This window comes from Centruroides vittatus, unplaced genomic scaffold (assembly GCF_030686945.1).
Source record: "Centruroides vittatus isolate TY-2023 unplaced genomic scaffold, ASM3068694v2 contig_260, whole genome shotgun sequence".
Taxonomy (NCBI): domain Eukaryota; kingdom Metazoa; phylum Arthropoda; class Arachnida; order Scorpiones; family Buthidae; genus Centruroides; species Centruroides vittatus.
Window position 1 is genome coordinate 377,716 of NW_027121652.1, and position 20,223 is coordinate 397,938.

Here is a 20,223-nt window from a genome sequence, read left to right on the forward strand (position 1 = left end):
GATTAAATTAAGATAAAACACAGTTGAAACAACGCGAAAAGTGTTTTCTGAAACCAAGTGTGAAAACTGCACGTTTAAAAACAATCAAAAATGCGATTTTTTAAATAGTAGATACCAAAAAACGCATATTTACTACACTCTACTTGATACCCTAATTACATTCATTTAAAACTGACAAGGAGCCACAAAACGGGATATTCAAATTTTGTGCCCAAAATGTATGTTGCAGAGCCCAGATTTTTACGTGTCCTTGACTCATCCTGCGAATCCACACGTTAAAATTAAAATATCCTTCAAAAAAGGGCAGATAATTTCGATGGTAGAGCGAGATTCTCGATGCCCTTTTATCACTTACAACACCAAAAAACATCACGTGATAAGGGCGAGAAAACTTTCGTTGCCAACCACACGGAACAGTTCGGGTCGAAAAGACGTGTTGCTCGCTATCAATATCACGGTTTAGACGATAAAAAATGGAAAAAATCGCGAGTAAACACCCCAAAAAACCCGATTTTTCAGCCAAAAAATCCCTACAAACGAAAGCGAGTTAGGAAATTTGAATAATTATTAAGCAACCGTTCACCGTATTAAAAATATCGAACGGTAAAAGATAAAAAAAAATGTAAAAGAAATGGCCGTCTGCGCTTCTTCTTAATCGACTTCTGAGTCGAGAGTAACCGGGTTCACAGGTAGCCACGTGACTCCAGAGTCACTCACCTGGTACAACAGGTAAGACGACGTCACCTGCTCCGATCAACCATTCTGTTAGAAGTTGCTGCACCGGACTGACGGAACGTCCGAGATGTTAATAAGACATTGTAACATGTAGAAGTAACCGAGTTTAACCTTTAACTTTTGTACATATTGGATAAGAATAAAAAAAAAAGGTGGATTATGTGATGTGCTACAATGGTTCCAGGATGAATTTGAGATTGTTTAATTCAAGCCATATGTATTTTTACGTTGCATGTTTATCTGTTTTTCTGCTGTCCGTCCAGTCCTGTAAGTAACACAAATCTCTTTATAATTTGCTAAATTGGTGTAAATTACTACAATATAATTATTATATATTATAATTACGAATGGTTTTATCTTTTTTTTTAATAAATTATAAACTGGTAAAAGTTACTGTCACTAGTTATACCTGTTTAAAGAACGAGTTACGATCTACCCACTTGTAAAGTTGTTACTCACCTTTAAAGGGATTTTATCGATTTTAATCTAATCCATACAAGAGTTTCGTTTTCGTAAGGCGATTTTAAGCTGGAAAACGTTATATGCGGGAATTTTATAACGTTATAAATAGTGTTTTGCTGGTACGAAAACGTCTACGGGTGTGCGAATCTCGTTATCCATTCTTCAGATGTATCATTGAAGCCAATTCTTTTTACATTTGGAAGAGTTGAGAGTCTGTTTTTTTAGGCAAAAAAGTCAAAATTACGTGTTACACCTCTTAGATTTTGGATAGAAAACGAAACAAAATGTGAAACAAACATAAAAAATTGCTCTCGGATTCTAAGAATGGCGATGAAACAGGTTAAAATCCCAACGTTGTTGCTGAGAGGAATCAGAATTTCGATCACCAAAACCTCATCCAAATTCATGAAAATGATATTTCAACTTCACGCCTTGTAGTGCCAATGGTACATTTCATTATATCTTCGTGGATTATGGTGCTGGCGGTACATTTCATCAGCAATTTCTGTCGCTGAAGATTAATGAATCCACTCTTTCACCATCGAGAGAATGAAGATTCAAGCAAGATTTTAATCTCTCTACGGGTTTAAGAGCAAGCGTTTTTTTTCAAAGGTCCACCATTTTAACGTTAGAATTAGCTGGAGGACTTTGATATTTTTTTTTAAATAAATTTTATATCATTGCAGAGACTCTCACCATATGCAGATATCCTGTTTGGTTAGTCATTTAGGTCAGCATGAATTATGCGACTGGTCAAACCCGTTACATTCATACCGTTACACAGCCTTGGACATTTTCGTGGTACGATTATTAAATGGCTCAAAACACAGAAAAAAGAAAATTCATTAAAGAATTCCGAAGTTTATACAATATAATGGGAAGGAGAAAGAAACAATACGCGGAACATAAAAAAAAACCTTATTGTAACTAGTTCAGTTTACAGTAAAGGTTGGTAATTCTGATTTTCTCCACAAAAACAAGAAAGGAATTATCAAATATGTGTGAAAGGCACTCTCCTTGCCCCGTTAATAGTTGGGCAACCGCTTGCTGAAGGTACGCAATGGGCAAGTATGCAAATTAGTTTATAAAAAAATGTAAAAATTGATTTATTGGCAAACGAACTGGAACTTGCGAACGTCAATAAAGCGTTTTGTTCGTAAATTTCTGTACCATTAACGTACCACAAACTCGAATTTAAATGGTAAAGAAAATTAAGGATCTTCTGTACCGCAAATTCGAGTTTAAAACTCGGAATCGGCGATGGAAAAAACGAGAATTTTTTGATGTGGTAGAGGAGTTACGTGCATCTTCACCACGATTACTTTGTAAAATTCAAAATTTGTGATGGAAAAAATGAAAGTTTTATGAAAAAAATTCATGAAAAAAAGCATACTTTCTTGAAAATAAGTTTTCCTTGTCCTGTTAAGTATTTAACAATAGCGAGTGAGGAGGTGTGGGAAGAAATGCAAATACCTTAATTTATTGTAAGAATATGGAACACACTCATACAAGAAATATTTCTTTATGCAAATTTCTGTGACCTTTCCCACTTTTCTGGATTTAGTTAGAGAAATTCGTAGGAGGAGTCAAGAGTATTGATGAAAGAACGTCGGAAGATCCATTCCATTGTTTAATTAATTACGGAAGGATTCTTAAAAAGGAATTAAGATTTTTATTTTGTAAAACGCACTTCTACCGATAAATGGGCGAGGATAGTTGTTAAAAATATGTGGGAATAGAGCAAATGTAAATATTTTGATATAGAATAGAACCTAAATCACCATACAGAAATTAAAAATCCCAAATTAACCAAAATTTATGATATATTTCCATAACTGCATGGACTGGGTAGAAATATTTTTTTAGTTTGATTTGTTTTTGGCTCTTTTCTTGAAGTAAACAACCAAGATCAATTGGTCTTTGTGGCTCTTTTCTGAGATTTGGATTCTTTGTGGCTCTTTTCTGAGATTTGGATTCTTTGTGGCTCTTTTCTGAGATTTGGATTCTTTGTGGCTCTTTTCTGAGATTTGGATTCTTTGTGGCTCTTTTCTGAGATTTGAATTCTTTGTGGCTCTTTTCTGAGATTTGGCTTGTTGTGGCTCTTTTCTTGAAAACAAGATTAACTGATCTTTTGGCTTTTCTGATGTTTCAATAAGCCACAACACTCTTTCTCCATATACAATTGATAATATCTAATGATAATCTAAAAAAATATTAAAGTGAAATACATAAATGACAACACCTCCACGCTAAACAGCACTCAAATTTCTCAAATTCCGCTTTTAAGTCATGCACCTTGCCACATTATCCCAGGTTAACGATATAGAAATGAGTGACATACAGGTGCATTCATCTCGATAAATTTGATTTCAGGAGGAAAATAAAGCGCCAAAAATCGCCCTTAACACGAAGATTAATGCACTAAAGCTAATATTAGACGAGGTAATTTTGTTCACAGCCCAATAGAGCAGAGCAATTGCCACCTCGTCACTTCAGAGCATGAGATTTTTTTAAACTTATCTTCAAATATATGTAATCAGCCCACTTATGAAACCAAATTTGGACTAAACGAAACAAATACAACGCCCAATTTTTTTTTATTTCGAGGGGAATTTTGACCTATATTTATTGTTCTATTTTGAACGCCCTTTATATTTTTTTATAGTCTTGTGTAACTCGCTGGCGTTATTAATAGATATCGGTTATCTAACATCTCGATTTTGTAATTAAAAAAAAAGGCCCTAATAAGTGACCCATGAGGAAATTTTTAGCTGGCAACAGCTAAAAATGGATGCTGTTTTTCTACATAACAGAATTACGTATCCGCTTCGAAAGTAATTACCGACTGACGAAAGTATCAAGGGTTGAAATTCTTAATGACACGAAACCCTCCGTGACAGCGTTTAACATTATCTCACGGGATTCCGTTCTGCTCCAAGTCATTTTGCCTCATTATATGATAAAATTACTAAGAATAGTTTATCAAGATGCGCATAAAATTAAATATTTTCGGGTTAGTTAATGGTAATCGACAGCGATATCGTTACACGAACTTGTAATTTCACTTTTTCTAATGGCTGAAATCACCTCTAGGACATGCGATTCATTACAAGAAAGGGATTTTTTTCATTTTCTTACGGGTTTATTTTTAATTTTAGACCAATTGGCCCCTTTTTTTCTAATCTAAAAAGGGTTATTTTTGAAGAATTGCGTAACTGACATTCGAGTAATGGCCAGAAATCCTAGAAATTAAACATTTGGCGCAACCGTTCACGCTCTTATGAAAATATCTTCGCTTTCAAGGTTACAGAAATCGGTTTCTGCCAGCCAGAATGACAGAAATAGATTATCATGGCCATGAAAGCGTGGTGATGTGAGTAATCTGATTTTCTGCTGAAGTCAGATTTCAAGAGAGTGGTCATCGGCAAGATCATCCGTTAATTTCCAGTATGCATAACCGGGGGGAAACGATATGTTAGTAGAAACATAGTGAGTTAATTACCATATTTAATTATGAATTCCATAAAGAAAGGTAATTAATGGAAGTGTAAAGGGTATGCAACGCCGAATAACAACTATGTTTGTATTGTTGTTACCTAGTTAAAGGATACCCGCACCGTTGAATAATTTACAAATCTTTCCCAACATTTTACCTGTTTTATGGATTCTCGCAACGCATAAGTGATCCAGCATCGAATCAATCAAATGCAGAAGAAAGGAAAAACAATTTTCGAGAGCAAAAATCATCAAAATTTTATATTTTAACAACACACAAACAACCCGAGTGTGTTTGTGTGTATCATAATGATAAATGTGAGGCCAACCAATTTGGAGTCATCGAGTGTAGAGGGCATCGATCTTCCTTATATTTTAACCTTGATTCTAAGTTTTCTTCCATGTCAAGCCATCGCCATTTCTGAGAACAATTCACACCAAATTGTTCGAATTATCCTCGAGTTTCTTCAATAGAAAACATTGTCTATGCTTTATAATTCTAACTGGACAATGTTTAAACAGAAAAATGAGAAAAAAAACGGTTTAGGTTGCAACCGGTTTTTAGCTTCATTCTGTTACGTAACAGGAAATGATGGAAGTGACCGTTAGAGAATCACAGTGAAAGTATTAAGTCACGGCATCGCAACCAAGAAGAACATGGGGTCGAGATATGACCGCTACGTGGTTTGGACTGTAACTTTTTATAGTCATTTTCTACTCACAACCTGAAACTTGTTTCAATTTTAGAACTTTCTTCCTCTGCTTTAATAGTTTTCCGGATGGCATAACTAATTGGCATCAATGTATATCATGGATAGAAGGATTGGCAACACTAGTCGAAGGGGTTGGCTCTGCTCGTAATGAGAAATCACTGCTAAGATATTCAGAATAATTCACAAAAATTAGGATACGGGAATAAGAAACTGGCATAAAACATGCAGGGATAATTATTGATCATCAATTAGAGCAGGAAAATTACGAAGATAAAAGCAGGCATGGATGTATAATTGATGATTTTTTTGATTACGGCTATAATTTTCAACACGACTTTTTTCTCTTGTATGCTTATTAATCTCTCTAGAAATCTATTTATGCTTCATAAAGCATAACTCCGAAATAACGCTTTCATAGCAGAAAGTACAAACACATGGTGTCAGTCATAGAGAGTGATTCTTGACAGGATAATAGGAGAGAAGGACCATCATTTTATAAGAAAATTAACAGGAAGAGATGAAATTTTCTACATTTATAAAGGAAAAAATAGCAGTGAGTTGCGTAACTTTCCTGGCAAACGAATTTAAAATTGCGTGTTGCGCCATCTTTTATGAGATTTTATTAAACAACTTTTTATAAAATTAATTATTATAAAATGGAAAATCGCTTAATATTGAGAATTGTGACGAGTTTCATTAAAACGATAATAATAATAATAATAAATTGTAAATGCTAATAACGAATAACATTATTAAGTCCGACCCCACTCGAGATACGATACATTTCCCTCTCTATCTCCCCACTCCCTCGACCTTTAACTACCAAAATCTAATAACATTAGCCCACCTAATATACAAACCTCCTGCAAAATTTCAGAAATTTTCGAGAAAGGGCACAGGAGTCATTAAGCTTCAAAGGGGCACAATAGTGCCCCTAACACACACACACTAATATCCACGCATATATATAACAGCCAAGAGAGTAAGAAAGAAAGAAGAATAGCCAAATTCCCGATACAACGCCGAAATTACTACAGAAGATAGCATTCGGCTCAAGAAATGGGTTCGAGAAAAAATGACCTTTCGCACAAGAGGAGAGAGAATCAGGAAGTTATGAATAACCAAACGAGTTACTTGGAAGTTATTGTTGACCAAATGAAACACAGTCTTCCTCTTTGTAGTTGTCAAACTCCGGTTTTCGGTTTTAACCTATTTTATCATCCATTATCTGAATATTTAAAAGTAGCTTTCTCACGAGAAACCTCGACTGGGATTGGATAAATAAGGAAGTGTTCGATAGGTATCTCTTTAACAATATAATGTAGTATTGACCCACTATCGCCATTTGTCGATTCGACCTTTACAAAGGTTATCATTCTGTCAGAATCGACAAAGTGGCCATTTACTAGTTTGAGAACGTGACACCTATGACCCCGCTGTTCTATATCTTCTATGGTCTACTGATGGCCTACAAGGAGATAGCCTTAACAGATACCCCCCTCAGAAAACAATATATGCTTAATTACATAATTAATACATATAGAAGCCATCTATAAGCGGTCGAATACCCTATTTGAATATTTAATAGACGTGTGGGAACGTCTCGATTTAGAGTCTTGTTAAAACGAAAGAGAAGTTCTATATTTGCAGATTTAAAAGTCCTAATCCATCGAGTTGTTTTCTTATTTTCGGACTATTGAACTCATTAACGATAAGAAGAATTCGTTAAATCGAGGTAGAATAATTTGTTAAATTGAGGTTAAATTCCTCTGATTTACGTGAACTGTCTACTAAATATTGGTTGCTGTATTATACATACCAATTTTCAGAGATGACTCTGCAAAGCTACCTATCAATCCAGGAGGGTATTGTATATGTATATTCGTCATAAAAATGAATACGTGTGTTATGTATCTTTAGATACACATCCATTCATGCAGACCTGAGCTTGAGCTTTACAATGATGTTTCAGAGTGGAAGTACTCTACAACCCGTTCATAATGGTGATATAGATACCACAGTGCACGCTCTATTGTTGTGAAGTGCTACTAAATCCTGGTTTATATTACTAAAGCACCATAGACGTAAACAAGTATACTACTTCTATTCATAACTATGAATAGAAGTATTACACTTGTTTACGTCTATGTAGTAGTACTAGATATTCTATACATTAAGCTGTACATAGTATGCTGCACACTTACCATATATAGGCCTATGTTAAATGCTTGCACTCACCATAAATATATGTAAGCACACCTACCATACATAAAATTTACCACGAATACAAGCAAGTATTCTTATCAATCATACATATACTGTAAATGTAAGCAAATCTACTATATATTTGTAGTATGCTGTGCATAAATGTATGTACAACCATAACATACAATTATCATACAGTATATAGGCTATATGTAACATGCTATACACCTATAGATGTATGTCCCGCATTATGCTTCCTGCTCTGTCACATTTAATGTAGGTTTATATTGTGCCACGTTCAAACGTAAAGCCGTAGAGCGTTTATGCCAGACGGCATGGTAGCATTTTATAGAGCAAAGAACAAACAAGAAGAAGGGCATCTAGCCATAAAACTTCTACAAAAATAAACATTCATCAACGATCTAGACAAGTTATTCTAGAACTTGGGCGTTAAATCGAGTAATTATAATCAAATAATGTTTTTCTAGAGCACGAAACGGAAGTTATAAACATTTCTTCTTGTCTATAACTCGCGACGCAGACTGCTTTACGCCACGCGCGGCGGCGCTGATATTTTACAACCGGTGTCGTTCGCATCGCGTCCGTATTTTCTCTGGATTATGCAACTTACGGTAATTTGAACGAGTGTTTCTGTAAGTTTACGCAATTTTACAGGTATGTTTTAATTACGGTAGCTGTAAATTGCGCGTGTGGTTAGTACAGACGATGAAAAATCGTCATAGAGAAAACGGCTATATTAATTGAACAAAACGGTTAAAGAGGGGTGCAGTGAACCACAGAACTCGCCTAGCCTCTCTTTAATTAGGCCGCGCGTCCACCCATGTCAAACAACACGAAGAATCTCTCCCTCTTCTCTCGAAAAACCGGTTGTATGGACGTCTACGAGACGAATATTTATCTCGTGCTTCCTTTTTTTTTTCTTAACGCTTTCTACGTCATTCCCGCTAAGTTAAGGCCTTTGAATGTTAATTACGGTTTGCTTTTTCTGTTTGCCTGATAATTATTCATTGTATTTTTTTTTCAAATTGTTAATTTCTTTGCGTTAAAATGCAAAGACGTCCGAACGTCCTTCGGAGAGATTACGGCCGGGTTTGAGTGCCAAAATCTTTAATAAATCTTGATTTTTCTTGGTTGTTTTCGATTTTATCTGGAAAATTCGACTGCGTTTTCTCTCTTTTCTTGTTGGTTATAACCTTGAAAACGTTTATTGTCCGGTTTATTATTATTATTATTGAAGTTTTCTAGTTGTAGATGGTGAGTTGAAGTCTGGCTTGATTTAACTAGAAAGTTTTTCGCATTTTAAATGACTTGTTTAAGAGTTTCGTGAACATTTTTGTTAATATTTTTATGAAATAATTTAAAATTAAGTTTTATAAATAAATTTAAAAGTGAAATTAACATTAAAAAATCTCTAGAAGGAACTCAAATATTTTAAAAATAACTTCGAATATTTCTAGAATAAACTACAAAGATCTTTAGAATACCCTCAAATATGTCTAGAATAATCTCAAAGCTTTCTAGAATAATCCTAAATGTCTCTAGAATAATGTAAAATCTCTAGAATAATCCTAAATGTCTCTAGAATAATGTAAAATCTCTAGAATAATCCTAAATGTTTCTAGATTAATGTAAAATCTCTAGAATAATCGTAAATGTCTCTAGAATAATGTAAAATCTCTAGAATAATCCTAAATGTCTCTAGAATAATGTAAAATCTCTAGAATAATCCTAAATGTCTCTAGAATAATGTAAAATCTCTAGAATAATCCTAAATGTTTCTAGATTAATGTAAAATCTCTAGAATAATCCTAAATGTCTCTAGAATAATGTAAAATCTCTAGAATAATCGTAAATGTCTCTAGAATAATTTAAAATCTCTAGAATAATCCCAAATGTTTCTAGAATAATGTAAAATCTCTAGAATAATCCTAAATGTTTCTAGATTAATGTAAAATCTCTAATATTAAATTAGATTTCTAACGATTATTTAAAGTTAAAATAATTTATTCTGAACTCTTTTTTACAATTCGTATTTACAAGTGTAATGAGACGCATACGAAATGAAACACTATTAACCGTCTTTTGGGCCCATTAATATTTAAAATTCAATCCTCAAAAACCTTTAAAATTTACACGCATTTCTTCATTAAATCTTCATTTGATGATGTAATTTATACATTTTTAACGTCAATTAATTATATTTGACGAGTTATAATCACACTCTAGGAAATTAATACACGTTTCGATTAATGTTACCTATGGTTCCAAAATGGCAGCCCATCTCTGATTCAAGCAAACAGAAGAAAGAAAACAGCGGGGACGCACGTTCTAACCTAACCTAACCTATTCTAATAATTTGGTTGGTAATAATTATGGTAATTTATTAGAATAGGTTAGGTTAGGTTAGAACGTGCCTACCCACTGTTTTCTTTCTCCTGTTCCCTTCAGTCAGAGACGAGCCGCCATTTTGGAACCATGGGTAACATTAACCACGTTTCTTTAGTCTGAAGTGTATTTTGGGAGATTTTAACGATTTTTATTGCTAAAAATAGAATTATATCGTAAATTCTTGCATTTTCTAGCCAATTTTATTACCAATTTTTTTCATATTTTTAGCATAATCTATGAATTTTCTTGAAAATCTGCAACTTATTCCTCTCATAAGTACAGTATCTGTAATTAGGAAACTACGTTTTAAGTATAAATTTTTTTTAACTTTAATTTTCAGGATAAATAAATAAATAAATAAATAAAATCAATACATTTTCATTTCTTCTTGTATAAAATCTACATAAGATTTTCAACGATTATAGCTTATTTTCAAATTTATTCGATTAATTTACACTGAAAAGTAGTTAATTAATCATTTCGAATTTAATTAGAGCGCAAAATACACTTAAAAAATACAAAATTTAATATAATTTAAGAAAAAATGCCCGAATTTTGTCCCGAAAAATGAAGTAAATTACACACACAAACACAAAAAAGAAAGCTCGTTTCGGCATTAAAAAGTTCAAAAACGAAGTAAATTACACTGAAATATTTGCTTTGTCATTAAATTTTCCCGTGAAAAAATTAAAATTTTTATCATTAATTATCGACGAAAATATAATTTTTGTCCTTTTTTTTCGGGGCAATTTAAAGTTTTTTGAAATTGTCCATACATTTATCTCTACGCTCTATTTCTTCCCTATCATTCATTTGACTATATAAATTGCATGATATTTTCCCTCATAGCGAGTATTTTACTTCAATTTATATTATTATATAATGGAATGATAGTAGTTGTTTTTCATTAAAAATAGTTATATACATTGTTATAATTATATAGAAATATTATTTAAACTATAGAAAGTTATTATCTTCGTAAATTCATTGTATATATAACATGTAACCATTTAACCACGTTCCGTTCAAAATAGCGAGTTAAATAAAAATAGAACCGGATTTTTTAAAATAACATTCAAGAAATAAACTAGTTTTTTTGGAATTTTTTCTTCTATTTTTGAAAAATAATGCTGTAAAATCTGTCAAATTTAACACTACTGTATACGAGAGACCCCCTTTTTAATGGCTGAACAGGCGCTCCCCATTCAATAGGGACGTACTGTACATACAGCCTTGCTCAGCCATTCAATAGGTCCAATGTTTAGCCCCTTTAAAAACTAAACCAACGTCTTTCAGTCTTATTTTTCAAAGCTGGCACCCCAACCAAGTGAATCTTGTGACACCTGTAGAGGGTCTGCTAACCCCTATAATAATATAAAGATAAGAGTAAACCAGAAAATAAAATGAAAAGTTTACTTTAAAAATTCGAGTATATTCGAGGACAGACAAAAATAAACAGGGAAATAAATTCTGGAGTAAATATAAAAAGGAAATTCTAGAATAAACTTGAAAATAAACCGAACAAGTAAACTCGAGAACAATGAAAATCAAATTGGAAAATGAACTCAAGGATAAATGAAATAATTAAAAACAAGAGACTTGATTTAACAAATCAGTCACTCGTTTAATTTTTCTTTTATTAAAATATCTTTAAGGGGCCCGGGCAAATTTGAATTAGGGGGCCTCACGTACAGCGTTAACTTCAGACATTTTCCTTCGAGGGAATTTTTTGAGGAAATATTCTCTTATAAAAGATTGGTTTCGGGTGCCCCTGTTGGTGGGGCCCCAGGCAATCGCCCCTTTTTCCAAATTTTTGTAAATACATTTTTATAAAAGAAAAGAATTAACGGAATTTTTTTTTTCAGTTCGAATTTTATAAAAATAAAATGTGAAAAAAATTTAATTAAAATTCTGTAAACAATGCCTTAAAAAACTATAAATTTACAAGTTTATACAGGAAATTTACTAGAATTTAAAGAAAGTTTGCAGTTTAAATAATTTAAACTTACCAACAAAATTCTCTTTATTGGAAATTTGGAAGTGCAAAATTAATATTCACGCCTGCCTAATCCACAAAAGAGCCGAAAATCTTTATTTCTAACTTACAAAATGATCCCAAAACAAGTTTTAAAACTTTAAGAAAATGTTGAAAATAATTAATAATTACAACTTCACATAGAAGGAAAATTCGCTGTGTTCTGTTTTCCGTTAGTATAAAAAAAAATATGGTCTAGTCACGGATCTGGAATATTATAGAGAACGGCGGACAATAAATTAAAACGTAGAGAAAAAATGTCGCACGAGAAATACAAAGGATTCTTCTTGTATACCCGAATTAAATAGTTGTGACGACTCGCGAGTGCTGCAGCTCGTGACTGGAAAGATTTTTTGGATTGTTCCTTTTCACGGATTTCTGTCCCTCGATACAACGCCGAAAACAATTAATCGTCGAAGTAAAAATAAATTATCGGTCGAGATAAAAATAGAAATTTAATAAATTGTTGTGAGAGTTCAAGGATTTTCTAATTTTATCAATTTACGTGCTGCTGATGATTTTCGAATTTAGTCCAAATTAGTCGAACTTTGTCTACGTGATGCAGCCAAAACTTGGTCTCCAGATAATGCTGATAAATTCAAAACCTATTCCAGATGATGCTGTATAATCTCTAAACCTAGTCTAGTCGATGCTGCACAATATCCCAATCCTGGCCTCCAGAAATTGCTGTATAATCTCTAAACCTAGTCTAGTCGATGCTGCACAATATTTTAATCCTGGCCTCCAGAAATTGCTGTATAATCTCTAAACCTAGTCTAGTCGATGCTGCACAATATCCTAATCCTGGCCTCTAGAAAATGCTGTATAATCTCTAAACCTAGTCTAGTCGATGCTGCACAATATCCTAATCCTGGCCTCTAGAAATTGCTGTATAATCTCTAAACCTAGTCTAGTCGATGCTGCACAAAATACTAATCCTGGCCTCTAGAAAATGCTGTATAATCTCTAAACCTAGTCTAGTCGATGCTGCACAAAATACTAATCCTGGCCTCCAGAAAATGCTGTATAATCTCTAAACCTAGTCTAGTCGATGCTGCACAATATCCTACTCCTGGCCTCTAGACAGGGCCGGCCATCGGGGGGGTGCGGCGGATGCTACGCACCGGGGCCCCGCGATTGAGGGGGCCCCAACATTATCAAGAATGCAGTATTTTTAGTAATTTTTCTGAAGTAATTAATGTATTAGCAAGAACAAAATCACGCTTTAAATAAACATGCATTAATATATGTTCGTGTTTGTAAATTTTTTTATTTTAGAAAAACATTTGGGCCCAAATAGTTTCTTGCACCCGGGCCCCTTTATCGAGAAGCCGGCCCTGCCTCCAGAAAATGCTGTATAATCTCTAAACCTAGTCTAGTCGATGCTGCACAAAATACTAATCCTGGCCTCCAGAAAATGCTGTATAATCTCTAAACCTAGTCTAGTCTATGCTGCACAACACCCAAATCTTAGTCCCCGGATAATTCTATACATTTTCGAAACCTAGTCTCCAAGTGATGTTGCATAAATTTCAAATCCAGTTTAAGTGGATGCTGTTTGAATTTTTATACCCATTCCAGCTGACGTAAACATTTTAAAACCCGTTTTAAGTTGTGTTATAAGATTTTTCATGCCTAGTTAAATAATTCTTTAGATAAATTCCATTCCATTTTGAGTATTTCTATAGAAATTCCCATACCCACTAAGGTAATTCTGTAAAAATTTATACTAAATTTTGGTAGTTTTATAAGGATGTTCCTATCTACATAACAGGCATTTATGTGGAAAATTTCATGAAAATTTACATACGTAATTATGAACTTTATCTAATTAAATGTAATGGTAGAAATTTTCAAAAATAAAAAAAAAAGTATTTTTATGTCAGAAACAATAAACAATTTCTTACTTAAATTTTTATTATTTTTTAAAACAGAATCAGAGCAAGAAAAAACATAAGTCATATCAAAAATATCCTTGATTTTGACCCGGCTCATAGGATATAAGCTTAGTCGTATGCTTCAACAAATATAATAACCATTAAAAATTATAATTGTATTATTACAGAATGAGATTAGGAATAAGTAAATATAGTTATTTTAAAAATGATTTATTGTTATTTTTGTATTTTCAGCTGTACAAATTAACTCAACGTGCGACGAACGGAGGGAATTCAGATGTGTTAACACATCTCGTTGCATTCCTTTGTCGAGGGTAAAAGATGGAAAACTTGACTGTCCGGATGCTTCTGACGAAAGTAAGTTCGTTGTTGCAAATATCTACAGCTTTTTACATATTCTTATTGCAACGCCACTACATTATCCTGATTAAAATCGATGTAATCTACCCTGGTGTAGTGTCGTTCATACAAATGGTTGAATACCCCCTTCCTGGGTGGGTGGAGAAAGTTTGTATACGGGTCTCTCTAACTTTATGAAATTATCATTTTTTAATCTGTCTGGGGTTGAATTTATGGCCGGAGATGATAATTGTATCCTCCTCCCCTGCTACGACATTCTAATCATAATCGAAAACAGCCTGGGGTACTACGGTGTACTAAGAAACCAAGGTTATTGCTCCCTGTTACTGTCGACAGATACTGTTATTCCTTATTTAGAATGGTTAGAACGTTGTAAAAATCGAATAATTAATAAATTTCAAGCTGTTTTTTTATGATAAATGTTGCGTAAAATTCGACGTAGGAGCACGTTCTTACGTTATAAGCGGGCAATTTCGACAACTCGGTTCACGGCGTTTGGCTGCATTTTTACGTGTAAAAATTATTGAAAAATTGGATAATTAAGAAACTTTCAAGTATTTGTCATAGTGAATACTTCGAAAATTGACGTTATATCGAGGTATTTCGTTTAATTAGTACTTAAACTCTAGAGCAGAATTGAAGATAAAGTAACTTTTTATTAGAAAAATATTGTTCTTACGTTAGAAAGAGGTTTGTGATGCTTGTTTATACACAGATTTTAACTCGATATAAGGCGTTATATTATTACGAACCTTGAGAGAAAGATCATTTGGATAGTCGCTTAAATGTTTAATTGGTGCTTTAACCAAAATCAGAAACGCAGATACGGGGTCATTACACTCACGAACGTAGTAAAATCGCAGCGAGAAGTTAATAAGAGCGCTCGACCATCGACGAGGCTGGCACTGGGTATCATGTAGAATCTCGACATAAATGGCCACTTTATTGACTAACAAAATCGCCCGCTTGAACATGCACAGCTCATTTACCACTGGAAGAAAAAGAATTCGCATTATAATACCCACCCCGCTTATAACGTCTGCATAAAGTGGATCCAACAGCGCTCACGACGTGAAAGATATCGATCAATGACCCCAGGCGAAACTTCTTTAAGACGCATTTAAACTTTTTACCGACCGTCATTAGAGCCTAGAAAAAGAAAGTAAACAAAAAGTAGTAATGCTTAAAACAGAATCGAACGCAATAACGAGGTGAATCTACTACACAGCTAATTAATTTCACCAGCGTGTAATTGCCCAAACCGGACTTTATCTAATGTACTTTTCCTCATATTTCTCTTGATACCAGCCGAAAATAATAAGTTAATTAGAGGGGATGTTACGAAACAATGAAGAACGAACCTCTTTTTAACGTTCGACTCGCAGCTGCAGTGGTTTATTTCTTTTATTTTTTTGTCTTTCGTACGTAGCCTTCAGCATTTTAACCTTTTTTTCGAATCGGAAATGTCAGGTTATGACGCGAGTTCAATGAAGAGGAAAGCAAACGTGGTTGTCTGAACGTAAAGCACCTGTAGGAAGGTGTAAATGGCGGGTATGAGAACGAGGAAGAACAGTTTATTCTGGTAAATGATGCGAGAGAACTACTTCCTTAATAGTTTAACACTGAGAAAGAACATTTTTTAAAGGTTTCCATAGTTTAATTCTAGCATATTTCTTTTTAAAAACGTGCAGAAAAGGCTTAAATTTTCAGTTAATTAATTCACTGTCAAGTCGACAATTTAATTCAACTCGATATAACGACTGAACGTAACCTCTATTGACTTCATACGTAAATAAGCTCAACTTTACGCGAAATTCTATTTAATATATTATTCTGTAAGCGTTCAACCACGCTATAACGATGTTACCGTTATATCGAATTTTAAATATTCTTTACATTTGTGAAATCGATTTTTTGCTGTCCATCTTTAGTCCTGATCGATTTTTGGCTATCCATCTTTAGTCCTGATCGATTTTTAACTGTCCATCTTTAGTCCTGATCGATTTTTTGCTGTCCATCTTTAGTCCTGATCGATTTTTTGCTGTCCATCTTTAATCCTGATCGATTTTTAACTGTCCATCTTTAGTCCTGATCGACTTTTTGTTTACAATCTTTAGTCCTGATCGATTTTTTGCTGTCCATCTTTAGTCCTGATCGATTTTTTGTTTACAATCTTTAGTCCTGATCGTTTTTTAACATGGCGTATTAAAGCACGTTATAACGAAATTTATCATTATTTCGAGTTATTTGTGTATTTCATTAATGTGCCATTATATACTTTATTAGTATACAGAATTGTTACCTTGTTATAACATGTAATATATTGAATTTAAACCATTTGAGTAATTAGAACGGCGTAATTTCCCTCGTTGTAACGTATGAATTATCAGCAGAGTGTTGAGTATAATTGCAACTTTCTCACTTATTTTCTGCCATTAAACATTTTTTTTTTTGCCTCCTATTTAACGAAATGCTTTCTGTTTGCATATTTTTTTTATAACGTTTTATTTGCTTAACGTGCATCAAAATATGAATGAAATGAACTGATGCAAGACGTTGGCTTCAATAAAAATTCAAAATTTATATAGGAAAACACAAAATAAACGAAAATATAAACGGAAATTTTGGTTGTCAGACGAACATTTCGGGCAAAATAACAGAAAACAAATCATTTCCTGCACAGTAAAAAGAAAGATTTCAAACTTTATTTACTACTTCCTGCAGGAAAAGGAAAAGAAAAATAGAGTTTTTAACATTTTATATCATTCCAGCACAGAAAAGTAAAGATTTTTAACCTTGTCTACCATTCTTAGCACAGCAAAATAAATATTTTCCACTTTGTTTACCATTTCCTGTACATAAAAAATAAACATCCTCGACTTTACCTCTGAACAAGGAACTGATTACAAAGTCATAAACATGTCTGCCTCACATTTGAGCTTGCATAAAACACTTAGAAGAGAAAATTTATTTACAAAAAAAGTTTCTAAAATACTTTTTCCTAATCAGTAAAGAATTTTAGAAAGTGTCGGGAGGTGTTTATTGGGTTATACGAGTCGAGTGTAGTTCAAGAAGGTCTAGTCTACCCACGCAACAATGAGTCAAAGCCAGGAAGCCAACACCCTTTTCGGGTTATTTCCCTTATTCTATACAAATATGGCAGGGATGTATAACCCCCGCAGGTATAATACATGCCAATGGAGTAGGGTTGTATGTGTTAGCGCATAAAACTAACACGTTAAAACATTTTTAAAACGGGTGGCGCAGCTCAAATGTTAGAAATTAGGTTAATGATATTTTAACATGTTTTACAGGAAATATTCAAAAATACGAGTGCCATCATCAACCTTTTGCAGAGTAATCTTGAAAATTTAATGTGTTCTAGAGCAAAATTTGCATCTGGCATGTCTATTTTGCCATTTGTAAATGGTAGCTTTGGCATTTTTGCAGCTGTCTGAGAGCTTTAAGTGTTAGTTACGGAGCAGCAGGGATTACAGTAGGACACCTTCAGCAATTCATCAATTCGAGACGAAATGATGAAAACACAAAAAATTTCCTTATTTTTCCCACTTTTTTGGCAGCTGAAGAAGTAAAGATGTTACTTAATGATACCACTTGACTGTTGCAAGAGCTAGAAAAAGCTGTTTATATCCATCCGTTCATCACATATAACGAGGTAAAACGTGATAGATGCCTGAACTAAGAAGAAGAAGAAGACAAAAAAAGAACTTGCCCTTGAGGAGGAATCTCTGCTGTACTTTGCATCTTGACCCATTTTTAGAAAACTGTTCGACTTGATAAACTACTCACATTTAGAGGAAAAATGTAGCAATATATTCCCTAATCTCGCCTAGATTAATGAGGTTCAGTTTGATAAATATCGCACCGACTTCAAGAAATCTGAATATAAAGTTTGCTTAAGAAGCTAGTAATTTAGTTGCTAAAGGAAAAAAATAACTTACGTTGAATGTCAGGAGTTATTTTCGACCGAAAGCCACGTGTTTTCCTCAATAGGAACAGGTTTGTTAACTTCGGGTGCCTTATTCTTCCTATAAAAGTCGAGAATTGAAAGCTTCTTCGTATGAGGTTATGGTTAAGGTTTGTTTAAAACTCGTCGTTTAAGAATTAGTGCTGTAACCGAGGCAGGATTTACATAACAGCTAAACGAGCAGCATATTAGGGCTCCATTATTTGGTAGAGGAAAAGGGCCTATTATATGTTTTAGCTTAGGGTACAAATCTGAGTCCAGCCTTGTTTATAAAGGCTAAACTTATAAATTCAGACGTATATAATTATATAATTGGACTAAATTTTTCCTTATTTAAGGCTCTGGAAAGAAATTTAATAGAATTTTACTTCTATTTATAGGGCCTATATATAGAAGTGATGCAAACATTACAGGAAATACAAAGAACAAGTTTTTCTTCGTTTAACTGTTTAACTACATATTATTATTTCCTTGTCTTATAAATAATATTAAAAACCTTTCAAAATAAGAAAATTAATATGGACCAACTCCTTGGCGAGGACGTTTGATAAAGTAGGAAATGTTAGGAAAAAAAAATAACTGGAACAAGTTATGCCTCGGGTCGTGAAGGAAAACTTGTTTAGAAATTGCATTGTTTATAAAATGGAGTAGATTATTAAAAAAAGTATTTAGATTTTCATTATGGATAGATTTTAAATTACTTTATCTACCGATCTCTCCTCCGTTTTGCTGTGTATCGTCTTCATTTTCCTGTATTGATGCCAGCTTCGTCATTTACCTTTAAACATGTAACCGATAAGAAACCGATATGATAATTTTAGGCATGTTTATTCGTCAACCCACTCCAATAAGTGCTGGGTAGTACAGGGAACGGCTTTACTGCACTGCGGGGAGACACCTGTCAGCATCAGACTCGATGCCAAGTTGGATCTCCTTGGCCTAATTTAAGGGCTCGAGTCAAGATGTAAGACCCATTTATTAGTAATTTCCTCTCGGATTCGGGTCAAAATGTCGAATATAAAGTTTATAAAATATACCTAACACGTGTTACAAGAGGATAAATCTCTTAAAATTACGACGTAAGTCGTGAATAACATCATAAGTTAGTACGGTACTTCTATAGGTTTTTTTTCATATTAATTAGGCCCATTTCTTTTGTTTGGGATTAATTAAAGGTAGACATACTTCATATAAATAATTTTTATCTCTCATTAATGGCATTCCACATTAAAAAATGAGGTCAAGGATAACAATCTCGATTGAATGTATAGATGAAGACACTCAGGGTGAAGGGCGTGCAAGGTTGTCCTACTGAGGAAAAACATCTTGAATTGTAAAAATTAAGTTTGGATATAGTAGCATACGCTAATGAGAGGGTAAATACAATAATTGACACAATAAAAAACTTTTGCGAGTCCGAGTAGGCGATGTTTAAAGTTGTCACGAATCAACGACTTTTAATGACTATAATCCAGTGTAGAAGTTAGACAATGATTGTTAAGCGCACACGGCGATAAACAGGCGTGAATATTCAACGGACAGTAAAATAACATAAGCTAAATTTAGTATCGATACGATCTTAAGTCATAATCCCCCAACATACTGACCTTATATTATAAAAAAAATCGTTATTCTTTCAGGATGTTCGCCTGACGAATTTCAATGTCGAACTGGGTTGCAGTGCATCGATAACAACAAACTGTTCGATGGGTGGAACGATTGTCTGGATGGCTCAGATGAAGGTGAGTGATGATAAGCATCGAAGATGATGATGAGATTAAGAGCTTCTGTCATAGAAGAAGGAGAAAAAATGAATTTTTAAATAAAATTGGAACACTTATCCTAACTTTTTATTGTTTAATTGTGTGGAAAGATTGCTGTTTAACATGATCCCACGCAAAAAAAAGTGTCGAGTGCTCCGTT

The 20,223-nt window shown here is 33.6% G+C and overlaps 1 protein-coding gene across 1 annotated transcript in view; it reads left to right on the forward strand.

The window, feature by feature from the left end:
- Positions 1–776: 776 nt before the first annotated feature.
- LOC136971538 (mucin-3B-like) overlaps positions 777–20,223 on the forward strand; it is a 48,067-nt gene continuing 28,620 nt past the window's right edge. The window contains 3 exon segments of the mRNA XM_067266000.1: positions 777–1,002; positions 14,187–14,309; positions 19,941–20,042. Coding sequence (XP_067122101.1) covers positions 900–1,002; positions 14,187–14,309; positions 19,941–20,042 — 328 coding nt within the window. The 5' untranslated portion in view covers positions 777–899.